General features: G+C 40.0%; 1 protein-coding gene across 13 annotated transcripts in view; it reads left to right on the top strand.

The window, feature by feature from the left end:
• BTRC (beta-transducin repeat containing E3 ubiquitin protein ligase) overlaps positions 1-13,745 on the top strand; it is a 195,734-nt gene extending 181,989 nt beyond the window's left edge. For all 13 annotated transcript variants that reach the window (XM_061204380.1, XM_061204198.1, XM_061204144.1 and 10 more), the window contains 5 exons: positions 481-599; positions 1,809-1,919; positions 3,572-3,650; positions 9,441-9,633; positions 11,586-13,745. In XM_061204380.1, the coding sequence (XP_061060363.1) occupies positions 481-599; positions 1,809-1,919; positions 3,572-3,650; positions 9,441-9,602 (471 nt within the window). In that variant the 3' untranslated portion in view covers positions 9,603-9,633; positions 11,586-13,745. The remainder of the gene's footprint in view (positions 1-480; positions 600-1,808; positions 1,920-3,571; positions 3,651-9,440; positions 9,634-11,585) is intronic.
• Positions 13,746-17,362: the final 3,617 nt, after the last annotated feature.

Below are 17,362 nucleotides of genomic sequence, written 5' to 3'. Positions count from 1 at the left end.
CAGTAAGTCCCCAACTTAGAAAAGGGGAGTTCATGTGGAAATCTACTCAAGGGCAGTTTCATATTTAACCCTCACTGTAGAATACTTAATATTTAAATCAAATACTAGTTTATGCATAAAAAGGTAATGAGTGAGATAGGTTGTGTGACAATTTGAATTAGGTTTTTATTCCTATAAATAATGTTGAGTATGAAAAGGGCAGGGGTAAATTTAGGTTCAAGAAAATTTGTCTACAAGACCAGACTAACCCCATAAGAGTACATCAATTTGAGGATTCTCATGTGACAGCAGCCAGCTACAAATTAGCCGTATATTACTATGAATTAAACTTGTCATTTTTTGGTTTGATTTGGATTGGTTTGAAAAGTTGAATTCCCCCTATTAGTTCAGTCCTGTTTTCTGCTTCCCAAAAACTCCAGTTGCCATAGATTTTACTAGTAAAAGCACCAGATCAACTGCCAAATGCTATTTTTGTTTCAGGTATGGAACACAAGTACTTGTGAATTTGTAAGGACCTTAAATGGACACAAACGTGGAATCGCCTGTTTGCAGTACAGAGACAGGCTGGTCGTGAGTGGCTCATCTGACAACACTATCAGGTGAGCAGCAGGTGCCCTTGCCCAGAAGGGATCACTGTTATCCTGCCATTCATTGTTTGTGCACAGATCAAACAAATCTTCAACTGTGTTATGTTTATAATAAAACATTTTTCAGTTTCTGTAGCTTCTTACAGATCAAAAGTTTGCCCCAAGCAGAGAGGCAGCATAGCAAAGCCTTTTGTTGATGTGTTTCCTTCCCGTAATAGTTTTATCACCGGATAGACCTATTTAAAGAGTACTGCTTGAAAGAGGAAGTGAGCAAGAGAGATAAAAATGGAGGTTGAAGGCCCTTCTCTTTAAATTTCTCCTGCCTGCAGTTGAAAAGTGCTAATAAATAGCTAAAGGCCTTTTCTCTTTGCCACTGTTCTAAAAAAAGAAAAAAGATTTGTTTCCCTGCTAGAAATTGTGCATTTTGTTTTCTTAGCATTACATAATTGGCCAGGGAGTTGCCAGTCTTTGAAATTATGAAGAAATTATGAAGAATCCACAAATTGAAGTACTTTTTGGTATTTTTCCTTCATGAAGATGAATGACACACATATGAATAGAATTTGGAAGATTTATCAACCCTCTCCCCCTCCTTCAAAGAAGTACTAAGGAATGAAAAGGCCATTGAAAAAACAACAGATAGAGATATTGTTATATCTAAGGAAATCATCATTCCTACAAATCCTTTGGATTGGTCAGAAAGCATACATAATTTAAATTAGTATATAAAAGTTTTTGAGAACTTACTTTGCATTTCCATTATATGAGAAAAACTGTCCTGGACAGTGGGGTGAAAGCAGAGAGTGTCCTCGGTGACAAAGGTGGACATACTTTGTGAGGGCAGGATGTCACTGATACTGCATCTCTTTCTTATTAATTGTGATTTTAGGAAACATTATTTTTCTTGGCTTGGTCATTTCCTTCATAGGCAACTGTGTACATTGAATTCATCTTTTATATTCCTTGGTGACCCTGATTACAGAATTATATGAAGGTTGGTGCTTTGAAAATATATACTGCATATTTGAACTTAAATCGTACATTTTTCTGCTTATATGGCAGAAAAGAAATAAATTACACTGAAAGTAATACATTTGTGTATGAGTGTTGATTGATTTTATTTTTTGGATATTTTAAAAGACGTATAAAGTATGTTATTATAACATTCTAAGCTTAGAAAAGAATACCTGAAAATTCACTTGACTCAATTTTCTCTTTTAGATTGTGGGACATAGAATGTGGTGCATGCTTACGAGTGTTAGAAGGCCATGAGGAATTGGTGCGCTGTATTCGATTTGATAACAAGAGGATAGTCAGTGGAGCCTATGATGGGTGAGTTTGCTAACAGCGTTTTTAAAAAATCTGCCTGTTAATCCCTCCTGCCTTAGAATGTTAAATATAACCTTTCCTTGTCTCTAGAAGATTATAGATATCACAGAAAAAATCTGATACAATATTTCTTGTGTCTAATCCATATATTCACCTCTCCTTTGTTTACTCTTTTCTAAAATACGCTTCCCAATCATTTCATTGTACTTGTTTGCTCATGAATTTCATTAATATTTTGGTTTTTTGGTTATATATTTATCTGTTTAGCCCTATAAAGCAAAGAACTGGGTAAACCCACTATATCAGGATATGAATATAAAATAGTGACTTATTAATAAAGCTGAAATGTTGGAGGGCAATATCTTGGGGGGAGTGGCGCTTAGTATGGTACAGTCTTGAATTTTTATCCCTTTGAGTGATTCCTAAAAGTACAGCCCTCTTGTCCTCACTTCTAGCATTTCAGTCACAATGAGTTAAGTAATCTTTACTTTCCTTCAGTCTGATTTCGAATGGTCATAGAGTCCTTTCATGTTGTGGATAGATCCCATGTCCAGCAATGCTAATAAGCACATAGTAAATTCTTACAAAAGTGTATTCACTTATGAAGTGCTCTCTATCATTTCTCCTCATCAAGGTGCCTGATTTGGGGAAGTAGAAGGCCACAGTTCAAATACTGGCAGCTTTTAATTTAATTTTATTTTTATATTTATTTATTTAGCTCCGCCGGGTCTTAGTTGCAGCACGTGGGATCTTTTTAGTTGTGGCTTGTGGGATCTAGTTCCCTGACCAGGGATCGAACCCAGGCCCCCTGCCTTGGGAGTGAAGAGTCTTAACCACTGGACCACCAGGGAGGTCCCTGGCAGCTTTTTTAAATATCAGAAACTAACTTACAACATTATCTTAGTTTATGAGCTGGCTATACTGATATATTAAGACAACTCAAGCAGCAGCAGTAAGTGTTAACAGACCCACTTCCTCTGCTTTGAGTCAGCCATCACTGTTCTACCCTTGGGAAATTGTTCAAGGTATGATGACATGTTCCAGATAAGTCCAAGGTTGTATTTTCTCATTGCCCTGGTTTTGATCTATACCCACTATTCTTGGGTTTTGTCTGTTATTAATACTTACCTTGAGGAGACATGACCTATACTTGATTTATAGAAGAGCTATACTTTTCTTATTTAAATCAAAATATGAGGATTTGCTTACATAAACTCCAGAGCTCTTAAATGGACCGCAGTCCTCTGATATGTGTGACGTGAGCCATTCTTAGAATTGACCAGAAAGAAGATGCCTCAGAGTTATAGGTTTCTAGGTCTAAGTGATCTCTTCTATCATTAAGAGTTCTAATGTATCGATATAAGAACTCCTTTTGGCCCAAAGTATGGTGTAACTTTACCATTCACTCTCTTCAGTTTGGTTAAAGCTAACCTGTTTCTCGTTTTTAGGTTAATCACGTACATTTTCCACTTTTAAGAATGAATGCAAGGACTGAGTCTCCAAAACAAAAATGTTTTTGTATATTCCTGTGAGCTGCATTTATAATATAAACTATCTTCGCTGTACATATTTATTGCCGTGACTTTTTGCTATTCTTCCTGTGTTCCCTTAATTTTGCTTTTAAGTAAGATTTTTGTCCCCTTTTTGATCTTTAGAAAAATTAAGGTGTGGGATCTTGTAGCTGCTTTGGACCCCCGTGCTCCTGCAGGAACTCTCTGTCTACGGACCCTTGTGGTAAGAGCCTTATTGTTTAGAGGGGTTTGGGGAGCAGGAAGGGAAAGAAATTAACATTGATGTGCTGTGGAATACAGAGCTGGATTTGATAGTTAGAACTTCACAAAGCCTACTACTAAGTGGAAAGGCAACCAATACATGACAATAAAATATGTTTATATAGCTGCCTTTCATCCCAAAGTGCTTTAGAGACTGTATATGGAGAAGAATGTGGCAGCTGTTCAACAGCTGCACAGCAACTCTACACAACAGTTTAGTACAGGAAGTGAATAAGAATTCTCTATCCACCAGAAGCAGTAGGGGGTACTTAGGGAGAGAGAACATAATTACTCAAAATTGGAACCTGTCCAGAATCTGAGGACCTGCACACCTGTGCCTGCAAAAAGTGCCAGGGGAGTCTATGTGAACCCCCTGGTCAGCCCCTGAGTTACGCTTCCTATTTAAGGCATGCTGCCTCGAGCAATTTAAATCTCGTCTCTTTTATACTAATATACCCGCTTGCCCAAACATCTTGATATTTGGGCAAAGAAGTGACATAGAAGGAAGAATGTCACCTCAAAAGCACCAAGTTCTTTATGGTGGTGTTAGCCAAAGGCCCAGATCAGAAAATGGCTTAAGGTTTGAAAGCTGCTTCCATTAGAAAAAGATTAGGTGGGGCACCAGGGAGGACAAATCTTTTGCACAATTCAGGGAAAAGATGAGAGCAAGCATTTGAAGCCCAGTGTTCTGAATCCTGACTCTCAACATTTAGGCAGCCTCTGCTTTGGAGAAGAGAGAGATGCATTTCTTTGTCTTCCTTGTTGGATTTAAAGCTCGTTCTTAAAGCACCAGAACTGCTTTACCTGCATGTTTCACACATGGTTTTTTAAAGTGTGTATTTTAATTCATTTGATTTTTGAAGTATAATTTACATACAGCAAAATTTGTCCCTTTTTTAGTGTACTTCTATGAATTTTGCAATTGTGTAAACACCACAGTCAAGATATAGAACATTTCCATCACCCCAAAAATGATACCCCTTCCTATTAATCCCCTCTCCTCAACCCCTAGCAACTGTCCCTATAGTTTTGCTATGAGTATCATATAAATTAAATCATATTTATGTAGCTTTTTGCATTTGACTTTTTTCACTTCTTTTGAGATTCATCCACATTGTTGCATGTGTAAATACATTGTTCCTTTTTATTGCTGAGTGGTATTCCATTGTATGGATGAACTAATTTCTTTATTCATTCACCAGTTTAAGGACATTTGGAATGTTTTCAGTCTTTGGTGATACTGAAAACATTCCCATACAGGCTTTTGTATGTACATGTTTTTCTTTCATTTCTCTTGGGTAAATACCTAGGAGTATGATTTCTGAATATATATTTAAATTTAAAAGAAACTACCAAGCTATTTCCCAGAGTAGCATTTTGGGAGTTTGCAAATGCAAACCATTTTACATTTCCACTAAACAATGTGTGAATGTCCCATTTTTCCACATCCTTGACAGGACTTGGTGTTGTCAGTTTTAAAAAACATTACAGCCATATGAGTGGGTGTGTAGTGGTTGTAGTTTTAATTTGCATTTCTGTGATAGCTAATGGTATAGAACATCTTTTCATGTGCTTATCTTCTTTTGAAGTGTCTTCACATCTCATCCTCATTTATTTATTAAGTTGTCTTACTAAGTTCTTAAAAACAGGTTTATTGTGGTATAATAGACATACAATAACATGGACATATTTAAGTATACAACTTGATAAATTTTGACGTATGTACAAAACAGTGAAAACATCACTTCAGCCAAATAATGAACATATCCTCATGCCCCCTATTACATAGTAATCCCTCCTTCCCATCCCACCCCACTTTTCCTTGCTCCTATCCCCAGGCAGCCACTGATTTGCTTTCTGTCAGTATTGATTAGTTTACATTTTCTAGTGTTTTATAAATGTAATCATAACAGTATGTACTCTTTTTTGCCTATTTCTTTTCACAAAGCATAATTATTTTGAGATTCACCCATGTTGTTCATATAGAGCAATTTTCCTTTTTGAAAATTGCTGAGGAGTATCCCATTGTATGGTTATACCAAAATTTATTTATCCATTTGCCAATTGATGAAAATTTAGGTTATTTCCAGTTTGGGCCTATTACAAATAAAGTTTCTATAAACATTTTTGTACAAGTCTTTGTATGAACATATATTTTCATTTCTCTGGGATAAATCCTAGAAACAGAATGGCTAGGTCACATGGTAAGTATATTATTAATATTTTTAGAAACTGCCAAACTGTTTTCCAAAGCAGTTGTACAGTTTAACATGGTAATACAACTGTGCATGAGAGTTCCAGTTACTCCATATCCTCACCAATACTTAGTACAGTCTTTTTTGAATCCTTCTAATAAGTGTGTCATTGTACTGCATTGTGATCTTAATTTTATATCCCTAATGTTAATAATGTTGAGCATCCTTTTTTTTTTTTTTTTAAAGGGGGACTTTTTAAAAAAATTTATTTTTGGCTGCATTGGCTTTTCATTGCTGCGCGCAAGCTTTCTCTGGTTGCAGCAAGTGGAGGCTACTCTTCGTTGCCATGTGCGGGCTTCTCATTGCGGTGGCTTCTCTTGTTGCAGGGCATGGGCTCTAGGCGCACGGGCTTCAGTAGTTGTGGCACGCAGGCTCAGTAGTTGTGGCTCGCGGGCTCTAGAGCGCAGGCTCAGTAGTTGCGGTACATGGGCTTAGTTGGTACATGGGCTTAGTTGCTCCACACCATGTGGGATCTTTCGGGACCAGGGATTGAACCTGTGTCCCCTGCATTGGCAGGCAGATTCTTAACCACTGCGCCACCAGGGAAGCCCCAATGTTGAGCATCTTTTCATATGTTTATATGCCATCCGTATATCTACTTTGTTGAAGTGTTTGAATGTTTTGCCCATGTTAAAAATTGAGTGGCTTTCTGATTATTGAGTTTTAAGATTCTTTTGCATATTCAGGATACAAGTCCTTTATTAGGTATGTGATTTGCAAATTTTTTTTTTCCAGTCCATGGTTTGTTTTTTTATTCCCTTTAAAGTATCTTTTGAAAAGCAGAAATTAATTTTGATTAAGTCCAGTGTGTCAATTTTTCTGTTAGGGATTATGTTATTAGCTATTATATCTTAAAAAAAAAATTTATTTGCCTAATCTGAAGTCACAAAGATTTTCCCCTCTATTTTCTTCTAGAAGTTTTATACTTACAGGTTTTACATTTTAGTCAGTGATTCATTTTGAGTTAGTTTTTGCAGATGGTACAAGGTATGGATCAAAGTTCATATGGATATCCGATTGTTCCAGCTCCATTTATTCAGAAGACTATCCTTTTTCTTCTTCGTCTTCTTTTTTTTTTTTTTTCTTTTAGATTTTTATGTTTTATTTATTGCTGTAGAACAAGTGCCTGGCATAGAGAAGATGCCATTAATGGCTTTGGAGACTTGTTTCCCCTTTTTCTTCTTAATAGCAGCTTTGTCAAAAACAAATTGACCATATATGTGTGGGTCTACTTACGGACCTACTCAGTCCCATTGCTCTTTTTGTCTATCTTGGTTACTGCAGCTTTTTAATAACCCTTGAAGTCAAGTAGCGTTAAGTCCTTCAACTGTGTTCTTTTTCAAAGTATTTTGGATTCTTTGAATTTTCATGTGAATTTTAGAATCTGTGTGCCAATTTCAACAACAAAAAGTCTGCTGAGATTTTCATTGGGATCATGTTGAATCTAGATTGATTTGGCAAGAATTGACTTCTTAACAATATTGAATTTTCTTCTAAATAAAGACCATTTATTTAGGTCTTTTAAAATTTCTCAGCAATGTTTTATAGCTTTCAGTGTAAAGGTCTTATACATCTTTTGTCATATTTATCCTTAAGTATTTGTTATTTTTAATGCTATTATAAATGGTATTTAAAATTTTTGATTTCTGGATTGTTCACTGCAAGTATGTACAAATACACTTCTTTTCCAATCTGTGTACTTTCCATTTTTTTTTTTTTTGTTTTACTGTACTGACCATCAGTACAGTGCTCAAAAGAATTGGTAAGAGTGGATGTCCTTATCTTTGGGAAAAGGCATTTGGTCTTTTACCATTTTATATATACTTTTATATAGATATATGTTAGCTATAGGTTTTTCATAGATACATTATCAGGGGATTAGGAGGTTCCTTTCAGTTCCCAGATTGCTGAGAGCTTTTATTAGGAATGGATGTTGGTTTTTGTTAAGTGCTTTTATCTGCATCCATTGAGGTGACCATGTGGTTTTCACCTTTATTCTGTTAATTGCTGTATTACATTGATTTTTGATACTAAACTTTGCATCACTACAGATCCCGTGAACATTAAAAGGATACTAATAAAGGAATACTATGAACAACTCTATGCCCCCAAAATTGATAACCCAGATGAAATGGACCAATCCCTTGAAAGATACAATCTTCTACAACTTAGGAAGAAATAGACATTCTGAACAGACCTATACCTATTAAAGAAATTTAATAAATAATTAATAACCTTCCAAAATAGAAAGCACCAAGCCCAGATGGGTTCACTGGTGAATTCTATTAAATGTTTAAGGAAGAAATTATACCAATTCTCTATAATTTCCTCCAGAAGATAGAAGCAGAGTGAATACTTGCTACCTAATTCTGTGAGGCCGGCATTACCCTAATACTGAAACCAAACAAAGATATAACAAGAAAAGAAAACTACAGACCAGTATGTCTTATGAACACAGATGCTCATCTATCTAATGAGCTCATTTACATCTTGTAAAGAATGTAAAATAGTGCAGCCTCTATGGAAAACAGTATGGTGGCTCCTCAGAATATTAATGATAGAATTACTGTGTGATCCAGCACTCCCACTTCTGGGTATATATCCCAAAAAATTAAAAGCAGGATCTCAAAGAGATCTTTGCATACTCATGTTCATAGCAGTATTATTCATAATAGCCAAGAGGTTGAAGCAACCCAAGTATCCATTGATAGATGAATGGATACACAAAATGTGGTGTGTTTGTGTGTGTGTGTGAATATATATATATATATATATATATATATATATACACACACACACAGAGAGAGAGAGAGAGGAGAGAGAGAGAGAGAAAGAGAGAGAGAGAATGGAATAGAATAGAATATTATTCAGCCTTAGACAGGAAATACTGTCACATGCTACAACATGGATGAAACTTGAGGACATTATTCTAAGTGAAACAGGCTTATACCTGCTTACGGGAGCCAATTGTTAGACGTTCATGAATTTTGCAAGCTGGTTGAACTCAGATGGGTAGCTTGAAATTGGCCAGGATAGAAATTTTTAGACCATAAAATGTGCAAATGCTTTTACAAATTGGGGAGAGTTAATTGATAACTGTATACCAGCACACTAGTTATTATTGCTCATCGGTACTTGGCCTTTGATTATAAAAGAATCCTAGAAATACAGAGAAGAGGATAAAGCCAGGGAGGTACTGAGGAATGTTCTCATTCAGCCTAAGTCTAGGAGAGTTAGTAATGAGAAACTAGTGTACTATTTGACATGTATCAGCTCTAGTAAATATTACTTTGATTGTATACGAAATCAACTACCCAATATTTGACTTTTCCATCCTGCCTTTAATCCAAGTTAAGGTTTTTCTCTGTATTCTTGAAACAGCTAAATGGTAGAGAAAACTATCAGCATAGCCTTTCCATGGACTCCTTTTGACAAGTTGCTGAATTTGTGTCCTTTTGATTTTGAGTAGTTCAAAAGTTTTGTTTCTGCTTCTTTAGGAGCATTCTGGAAGAGTTTTCCGACTCCAGTTTGATGAATTCCAGATTGTCAGTAGTTCACATGATGACACAATTCTCATCTGGGACTTCCTAAATGATCCAGCTGCCCAAGCTGAACCCCCCCGCTCCCCTTCTCGAACATACACCTATATCTCCAGATAAATAATCATACACTGACCTCAGACTTGCCCAGGTATGAAAAAGAATTGTGTACATAGCACTGTGGGTAGGAAATGGAACATTGGCTGTAAGGTATTGTGAGTTCATGGAGCCTTCTCATGCCCTTTATATCTCCAAGTCCTGTAAAGCAGAAGCTGACACCATGAGACAGGGCTGGGGCTGCACGTTGGACACTGCTTTTGGTTGAGGTAGCCAGCCTCAGTTCTTAGATGATTCTTGAACTAGATCTAGATGATCCTTGTGTAGTAGAACTAATATTCCTGCCTCAGTAATCTAGTAGGATTTTTAAGAAAATGAGATTTGAATCAGTTTCAAAACTAAGAGTATTGACCCCAAAGCCTATGGCTTTGTAATTCCCAGATTAAACTAGCACCTATAATGGAGACCCTTTAACCCAAGTAGATAATCTAATGTGTGAAAGGAAAAATCTCTTGGTGAAATATCGGGCTGCTTTCTCACAGCTCTGCCTTGTCAGTATCATTTGATTGTAAAAGGTAGCTTTTCTTTTATCCTTATCCGCATTCCCTACTGCATCCAAAAAAGAAAAGAACTATTTTTTGACCTTGGAAGTAGCTCTGGAGTTGGTGAGAACTCCATATAATCTCCCACTCAAGTCTCCATCCTCTCTCTGGGGCAGGAAAAGATCCTAATATTCATCTTAATCTATAGCCATGGTATATTTATGTCATACTTGGTGTCCTAACCAGTTCAAATATAGGTAATCACTGGTTTGGGAAAACTGTACTAGCTACTGGGGAGGATTGCCATTATTGTCATTTCTTGTTTCCCATACCTGCCTCCGTTCTTGTGCCAGAAGTACACATTTAGTACACTTTTCTGCACATCTTTCTATAGTGGTTCTTCTGAACAGGGTGTTTCATGCCCTGCTGGGCTCGCTTCAGTCCTCACTTCTCTCAGAGAGGACGCACTGCTTCCTCAACCAAGGCACACAGACACGCCGAGGTGAGAATCCTAGCTGCATGCCCTTGGGCAAATAACTTCCCAGAGCCTTAGTTTCCTTATTAGTAAAATGAGGGTTGCAATACCTACCACACAGAGCTGTTGTGAGGATCCCCTTGAAATGTTATATGTAAAATTCTTAGTGCTTAGCACAGTGTCTAGCACATAACAGGCCCTCACTAAAAAGTAGCCATTAATTAGTATTAATATTGTAGTCATGTACCTATCCCCTCCTTTTGCCAAAATTTTCTCCTCCTTAGATTTTGATGGCATTTTGCCATTTTTAATATTCTTCCTGGCTCTCTGATTGTTTATGTCTCCTTCTTTCTCTCACCCCTAAAACGTAGACATCCACTAAGAGTCTGTCTCGGGCTTTTCTTCCTTATCTGAGTTCCCTGCTTTGTCTGCCTTATCTCTTCCCGAGGCTTCAGCTCTCATCTCTAATTTGTATCTGTAGTCCCAACCTCTGCCTAATCTCCAGGCCACATTTCCAGACACCACCTACACACCTGTCCTTGAAGGTACCAGGAGCACTTCTAGAGCACACATCTAACAATCAGGCTCTCCCCTCATCTACACTGCCAGTCCCCTCCAGCCAAGCAGCCAGATAGCCTCACCTCACTCCCCCACTTTTGTTAGTGGCACATTGCATTCATGGCCACTAAGGGCCGGAGCCTCAGAGCTGTCCTCACCCACTCTACCATTATAGGGAGCAGCTGAAAGCGTGATGCTACACCCACCATAGTCATTCTTAATCTCTAGCTATCAGAGTCACTCTGCATGAGCACTACAGCCCTGACCATGTCAGTGAGCCCTGCCGAGTCCCCAAACAGGCCATGTAGCATTTGACAGAAGCTCCTGCATGGCATGGACAGAAAGCGGGCATTAGGAAGGACCTCTGAGCCTTTCCCCCAATTGACAGCTAGTTTAATATTCTTTTCCTCTTAGAGAAAGTGAGAAATATAGGAAAAGGGACTAATGACTATGTGCTCTGTTTTCGCACAGGACTCATTAAAGTTGCGGTATTTAACGTACCTGCCAATACCAGGATGAGCAACAACAGTAACAATCAAACTACCACCCACTTTCCCCGGACTAGCCGAGGAGCGGGGCTTTAAGACTCCTGTTGGGACACAGCTGGTCTGCAGTCGACCCAGGATGGTTTACTCAGCACAGCTGACTGCTTCCGTGCTGCTATCAGAAGATGTCTTCTATCTTTTGTGAATGATTGGAACTTTTAAACCCCACCTCCCCTCCTTCTTTCCTCCTGCACATGTTTTTTCCTCATTTGGTTCCAGACAGAGATGACATAAATATATTTAGTGTTTTGCCAGAATCTCTCTTGCTTTGCCGTTAAGCAGAAGAACTAGTTTCCTATGTAGCCTACTGGGAGAGAGCCACTTCTAGGGGATGGGGGATACAACTTCAAGCCAGATAGCACCCAGTGTCTCCCTGTAAACTGCAAGAATACTCAGCACCTGGCAAGATCTGCCCAGCCCCACTGAGCTTAGGAGGAAACAGCTGTCTGTATAGCCTCGGGCAAGAAAGAAAGAAAACAAGAATGTACACCCTGGAAGATCTGGGCCTCTTTCCTTCCATCTCTTTCTCTGTTTCTGTCCCTCTTGCCCCTTCTCCCACTCCCCTTCAACATGTTTATCTGCTCCACCTGAGAAGAAAGAGTATGAAGAAAGTATCCTCAGTTATCATAAGGCAAATGAGAAAATGCAATACTTAGAAGAGTTAAGTACTCTTCAGTCAAAATTTCAAACCCAGACTTTTGCTGCAGGTGACCCTATGTGGCAACGATGGATTCTCAGACATGGTACTCTCGTCGTATTTGCACCTCTTCTCTCTTCTCCTTGTAACACCCACCCACCCACCCACCCCCAAAGAAAGGGGGGAGGGGCAGAAATTTCCTGGGCTCCTTCAATGGCCACATCTTTTCTGGACTCAGCAGTCTCCTTGATTCCATGTAGAGTGTGGAAAGGAGTTGCTGATTGCATTTCCTCTCATTAACAATTAGATGTGTAATAAAAAGCGTTGTACTTCATCTTAAATCACTGCTAAGGCTCAGCCTACAGAAAGGGTTGAAATGGCCAGAGCCAGTCGCTCATTGCATTCTGCATAATGGTTCGCGTCTCTGATTTCCTCATCAGGGCCTGCAAGTACCCAGGCGCGCCTGTATCTTTGCCAAGACCATGATCAGACTAGCTTACCAGGTGGTCAAGACTAAAAGGTGATGTCTTTTTCATTTAAGCCAGTAAATATTGTCTCTCAAAAATCAAGCTAATCATCTCAACCTTGCTCTGCAGAACCTTCCTTCTGCTTTTCCAAACCTGGTATTTATAAAAGGCAAAACTGCCAGAGAGAGAATCAGGGTGAAGTTTGGCACACAGGGTTTATTAATGGCACAGAAACTGCCTTCTCTTTCCTTTTCTTCCTTCTCCTGGCCTTATTTTACTCTCCACTCTCCCCAATAAAATTCCTCTGGCAGTTGGTGAGCAACATAAATAAATGGACTTCAGCAAGGGCCAAGGCTTACTGGCCACTTCAAAAGCAGCTATAGGGGCTTCAGGTGCAGGGCACGTGTACCCCCCAACCTGGGGCACAGGGAACACTATCAGTATGTGCCCGGCTTGTTTCCCTGGGCAGGAATGGGCCTTCACCAGCCATATTGTGTGGCACAGACACACCCATCAGTGGGCACAGGGCAGTCTCCAAATCTTCCCTTGGAAGCTGAGCAGACAGGCCCATTGTTTCCGTTATATCAAAGCAGTTGACTAAAAGAAAGGCCCCTTTTAACCAGCTGCTGTAAAAACTTCAGAATGGGATCCTGTTGCAGGCGACCTCAAAGCCAGGCCACCTTTAGTTCGGGGTGGGGGGGGGGGTGGTCATCCTCACTCTTTCCTCTGCTTTGCCAGAAGGAATCCTCTTTCCAAAATATGCCCAGACTGAATTTTGTTACGTACTGAGAGGCAGATTGTGCATATGCATTTTCCCTTTCCTGCTTTATGAGAGTGCTTTTAAGCTTTTAGTTCCAGGTTATAGCCAGAAAATATTTCCCAGTGAAATGATTGTCATTGCTTGGGAAATTCTGGGTAGGCCAAAAAGTTCGTTCGGATTTTTCCACACGTCTTACAGAAAAACCCAAACGAACTTTTTGGCCAACCCAGTATTTTCTGAATATAATTTCCTTACCAAATACCCACATGCTAGATGTATGTCTTCTATTTAGCCACTATCAGGGTTCCTTGTCTATTGTCTTGACTTTGTGTGTGTGTGTGTGTGTGTGTGTGTGTGTGTGTGTTGACTATTAATGGCTTTTTGATTGGTTAAGGATTTTGCTATAGATGGGGCAGAGGGCCATCCCAGGTCAGGCATTAAAGAGGCATGGATTTTGAGCTATTTCAAAATATTGTCCAATAGCCATAACTTTACCAGTCCTTCTCTTATATGCTGCTGTTCAGAAGTGGAACCATGGAATATTCATTGGTCCCCAGGGTTTTGCTCTCTCATCTAGGTTCAGTTGAAGGTATGTTGACAGGAGCTTGTCCAGTACATCATAAATGAGATCAAGGGTGAACCCTGCAGTCTGGAGCCATTAGCTCTATCGAGGATATTCTCCAGGTTGTCCTCTGCTGCTCATGGAAATGGGAATGAAGTTAAGTGGTCTGAAAAACTTGTCGGTCACATTTCTCAGCTCTGGGGGTCATTTACCAGTTCATTGTAGAAGAAATAATCAGGTAAGTAGAAGTTCGTTTCCAGAGAAAGTAAACGCCACTTACCATCTCTGCATGATTTCAGTGGGAATTGATTATCACTAATCCCCAACTGGGCTAGTAAAAATGTAAAGTTTGACCTTTTTAAAAAGACAAGAGAAATGAAGTCTCAACACCTCCAAAGGAATGGTAGAAAAGGAGCTGAAGGTGTTTCTGGGCTCTGAAATGAAATGTCCCCATTGTAGATTAGTCTCTTCTCACTAAAATTCCAATTTAGGCCTGAAAGAAACATCTCATAAAGATGGGAGGAATCCTGTTCAAAGGCAGGCAAGGAGCGTGTGCATGCCCCTGCACCTGGTTACTCTGTGGGCACTTGTGAGCTCTCTGTTCACACTGGGGCTCCTTGGACAAAACCAGCATGCCTTGCTACATATGTGTATATTTCCACTGCTGAGAACATTCTTTTACTTTCTTATGTGCAGTTTGAAAATGGACATGAATTGTGAGTGGGAGGCCTTTTACACTTGTCCCTTGGCAAAATTCTTTCCAACAACTCTTCACCAGAAACTTCAGAGACAGGGACTCTCTGGAATTCTATTGACAAGTAATAAAGTCTGGCCCTCATAGCTTGTTTCTGGGAAAGACCCTGGGACCCCTAAATCATTCTGTTTTCTGCTTGAGTAAGAAAAATCCTTTTTATTTTTCTTTTGTAAAATCAAAAGCTGAAGAGAAGAAAATATGCACTCTTCTCCTTTGCCGTCTCCTGGTACCCATTGGTCTGAATAGCTGTGGTTGGTCTGTTCCTTACTTAGCACTTGATTGTACATGGAAACACAGGGCTGGGGGTGGAGTGGCAGGGGGAATATTGGAATAACTAGGGCAACATTTTCTTCCCCAGAATTAGACACCTTGGTATTGTTGACCTTCTTGGCATCTTAGATGGTAATACCTTCCTGCCTAGAACAGCGCAGGCCAGAGAGGCTAGGCTGCAAGCTTGATTCTGGAGGAATCCGAAGTACTTCCAGGTGTCAAAAGGGATGCTTCGATGCCTACCACGTGTTTGATGATCAGGTTTGCCATATGACTTTAATCCATATTTCTGATCTCCTCCTCCATTTCTCTGAGTTCAACAGACTTCCCCGAGCTGGAGAACAGAAAAAGGTGCCCTTGCTTCTTTTTGCCTTCCTTTCTTCCCTCCTAGAGTAACCCTCACTTCTACCAAGTGTACCTGAACCTGCAGGCTGAGTTTATCTCCCCAGGCCTCATCCACATAGCTGATTGCTGGCACACCACAGCCCCTTACATTATTCACAGTCTCAACATAATCATTGCTGAAAAGACAGCCGTCTCTTAGTAGAATAAAGCTGAGTTTCTCTTCTTGTTACTTTACCTGTAGTTCATTTGTGACTTCAGAATCCTTGGGACTGAGGAGAGAAACCAAAAAAGCGTGATTATGGCTGCTAATTTCAGGTGGAACTTAATGCATTGATATCCAGAAACCTCTTCTGTTGGAAATTGAGTACCTATCATCTAAAATTTCCTGGAGGCAGGTGACATCTGCCAACATCTCTCCAGCCCACCCAACTGGTTCCTGGGTGGCTGTGTGGGTGTTTAAGGGTCAGTGCAGTAAACAGCATTATAAAGCTTCACCTCCCCTCTATCCCTTTCTCTTCTTGGACACTGATGGAAAAGACCAACAAGAAGGGTTAGATCTCTGGGTACCAAGGACACTAACACTTTCCCAAATCAAGCCCAATGCAGACTGTTCTGACGGATGTTCACTGGACTCCAGCTATGGGGCAGGCCTGGCAACAAGTGTGAGCCTCCCTGTGAGCTTTCGGTTGGCTCAGCCTTTATTCTCTAGACTCTTCAGTACTGACTGCTTTGACTTTTGTGATTATGTTATGGTGATGTGTAGTCAATGTACCAATATGTTCACAACCTAGGATCATGGTAATATAGTGTTTTGTTTTGTTTTTAACTGTTCAGAAAAAAAGTAACTTAAATTACAAATATACGATTAAAGTGAATGTCCTGGGTGTCTTATCTCTCTATGCCAACATGAAGAGGACAATGACTTTTTCAATATAGAAATTGAGGGAGTAAACAGAGACCTTTTTAAGATAATCTGACATGAGAAAACAATATTGAGAGAAGATAGGGCCAAATGGGTATGAATAAGTATGGGAAAGGGAACCCAGGCATATAATTAGTGTTCCATGTTGAATTAAATTGAAGCCAAAGTGATATCTAACTTGGGAACTGGTCACTATAGCCTTGGCCTACCAACCTGAGCTCAGAACTTAAGTTTTCCTCTGCCACCTCATTAGGTGAAAAGACTTGGGTTTCCCCAGCATCCCATTTGATCAGTTTCGAGATGGGAGAGCTCACGTTTGGGAGTAATTTCAAGAGAGATTCCAACAAGCTATAAAAATGAAGGGAGCATTGACTGGGGAAACCCACCCTCCTTCCCTCCTTAAATCAAACCTATGGAAGTGAGTACCAGGTTGCAGCCAGACCCCTCCCTCCTCTCCTCCCTCTTCCCCTCTAGTGCCACAAGCAGGAACCTCAGCAAAAGTAACTCATCTTTGTTCTACATCTATGGGCTTTTAGTAGTGGTGGTCCTCCCTGCCTGACTAGGCCCCCTGGCTCTGTCAGCCTTGTGGTCTCAGTGCCTGTTGTACTTGGATTGACAACTGTGGTCATTAGAGCATTCTCAGACTATTAGATGACAGGGCCCCAGTGCAGAAGTATCCCTGCTAGAACAGGAGGCATGTCAGAGCATCAGGTGCACCTGACATTGTGCAAATGAGGAACCTGAGAAACAAGAAAAAGGGCTCCCCACACTGCCCAAGACCACACTGGGGTCTCCTCCCTAAGAGCTAAGGAGAGGGAAGGGGAGTAGTCAGTGGACACTCCTGGGGCCACTGGCATCTACTCAGTTGTCACTTGTAGGCTGGACTCCTGAGCCCAAAATTGAGCAGAGGCTGGGCCTGGGAGGGTTATGGGTCTCACCTTGAAACCCAGTGTCGAATCGCTGCCCCCTAGGAAGACTGGGGTCTA

This window comes from Eubalaena glacialis, chromosome 1 (assembly GCF_028564815.1).
Source record: "Eubalaena glacialis isolate mEubGla1 chromosome 1, mEubGla1.1.hap2.+ XY, whole genome shotgun sequence".
Classification (NCBI taxonomy): domain Eukaryota; kingdom Metazoa; phylum Chordata; class Mammalia; order Artiodactyla; family Balaenidae; genus Eubalaena; species Eubalaena glacialis.
This window is presented reverse-complemented; position numbering and strand designations above follow the sequence as displayed.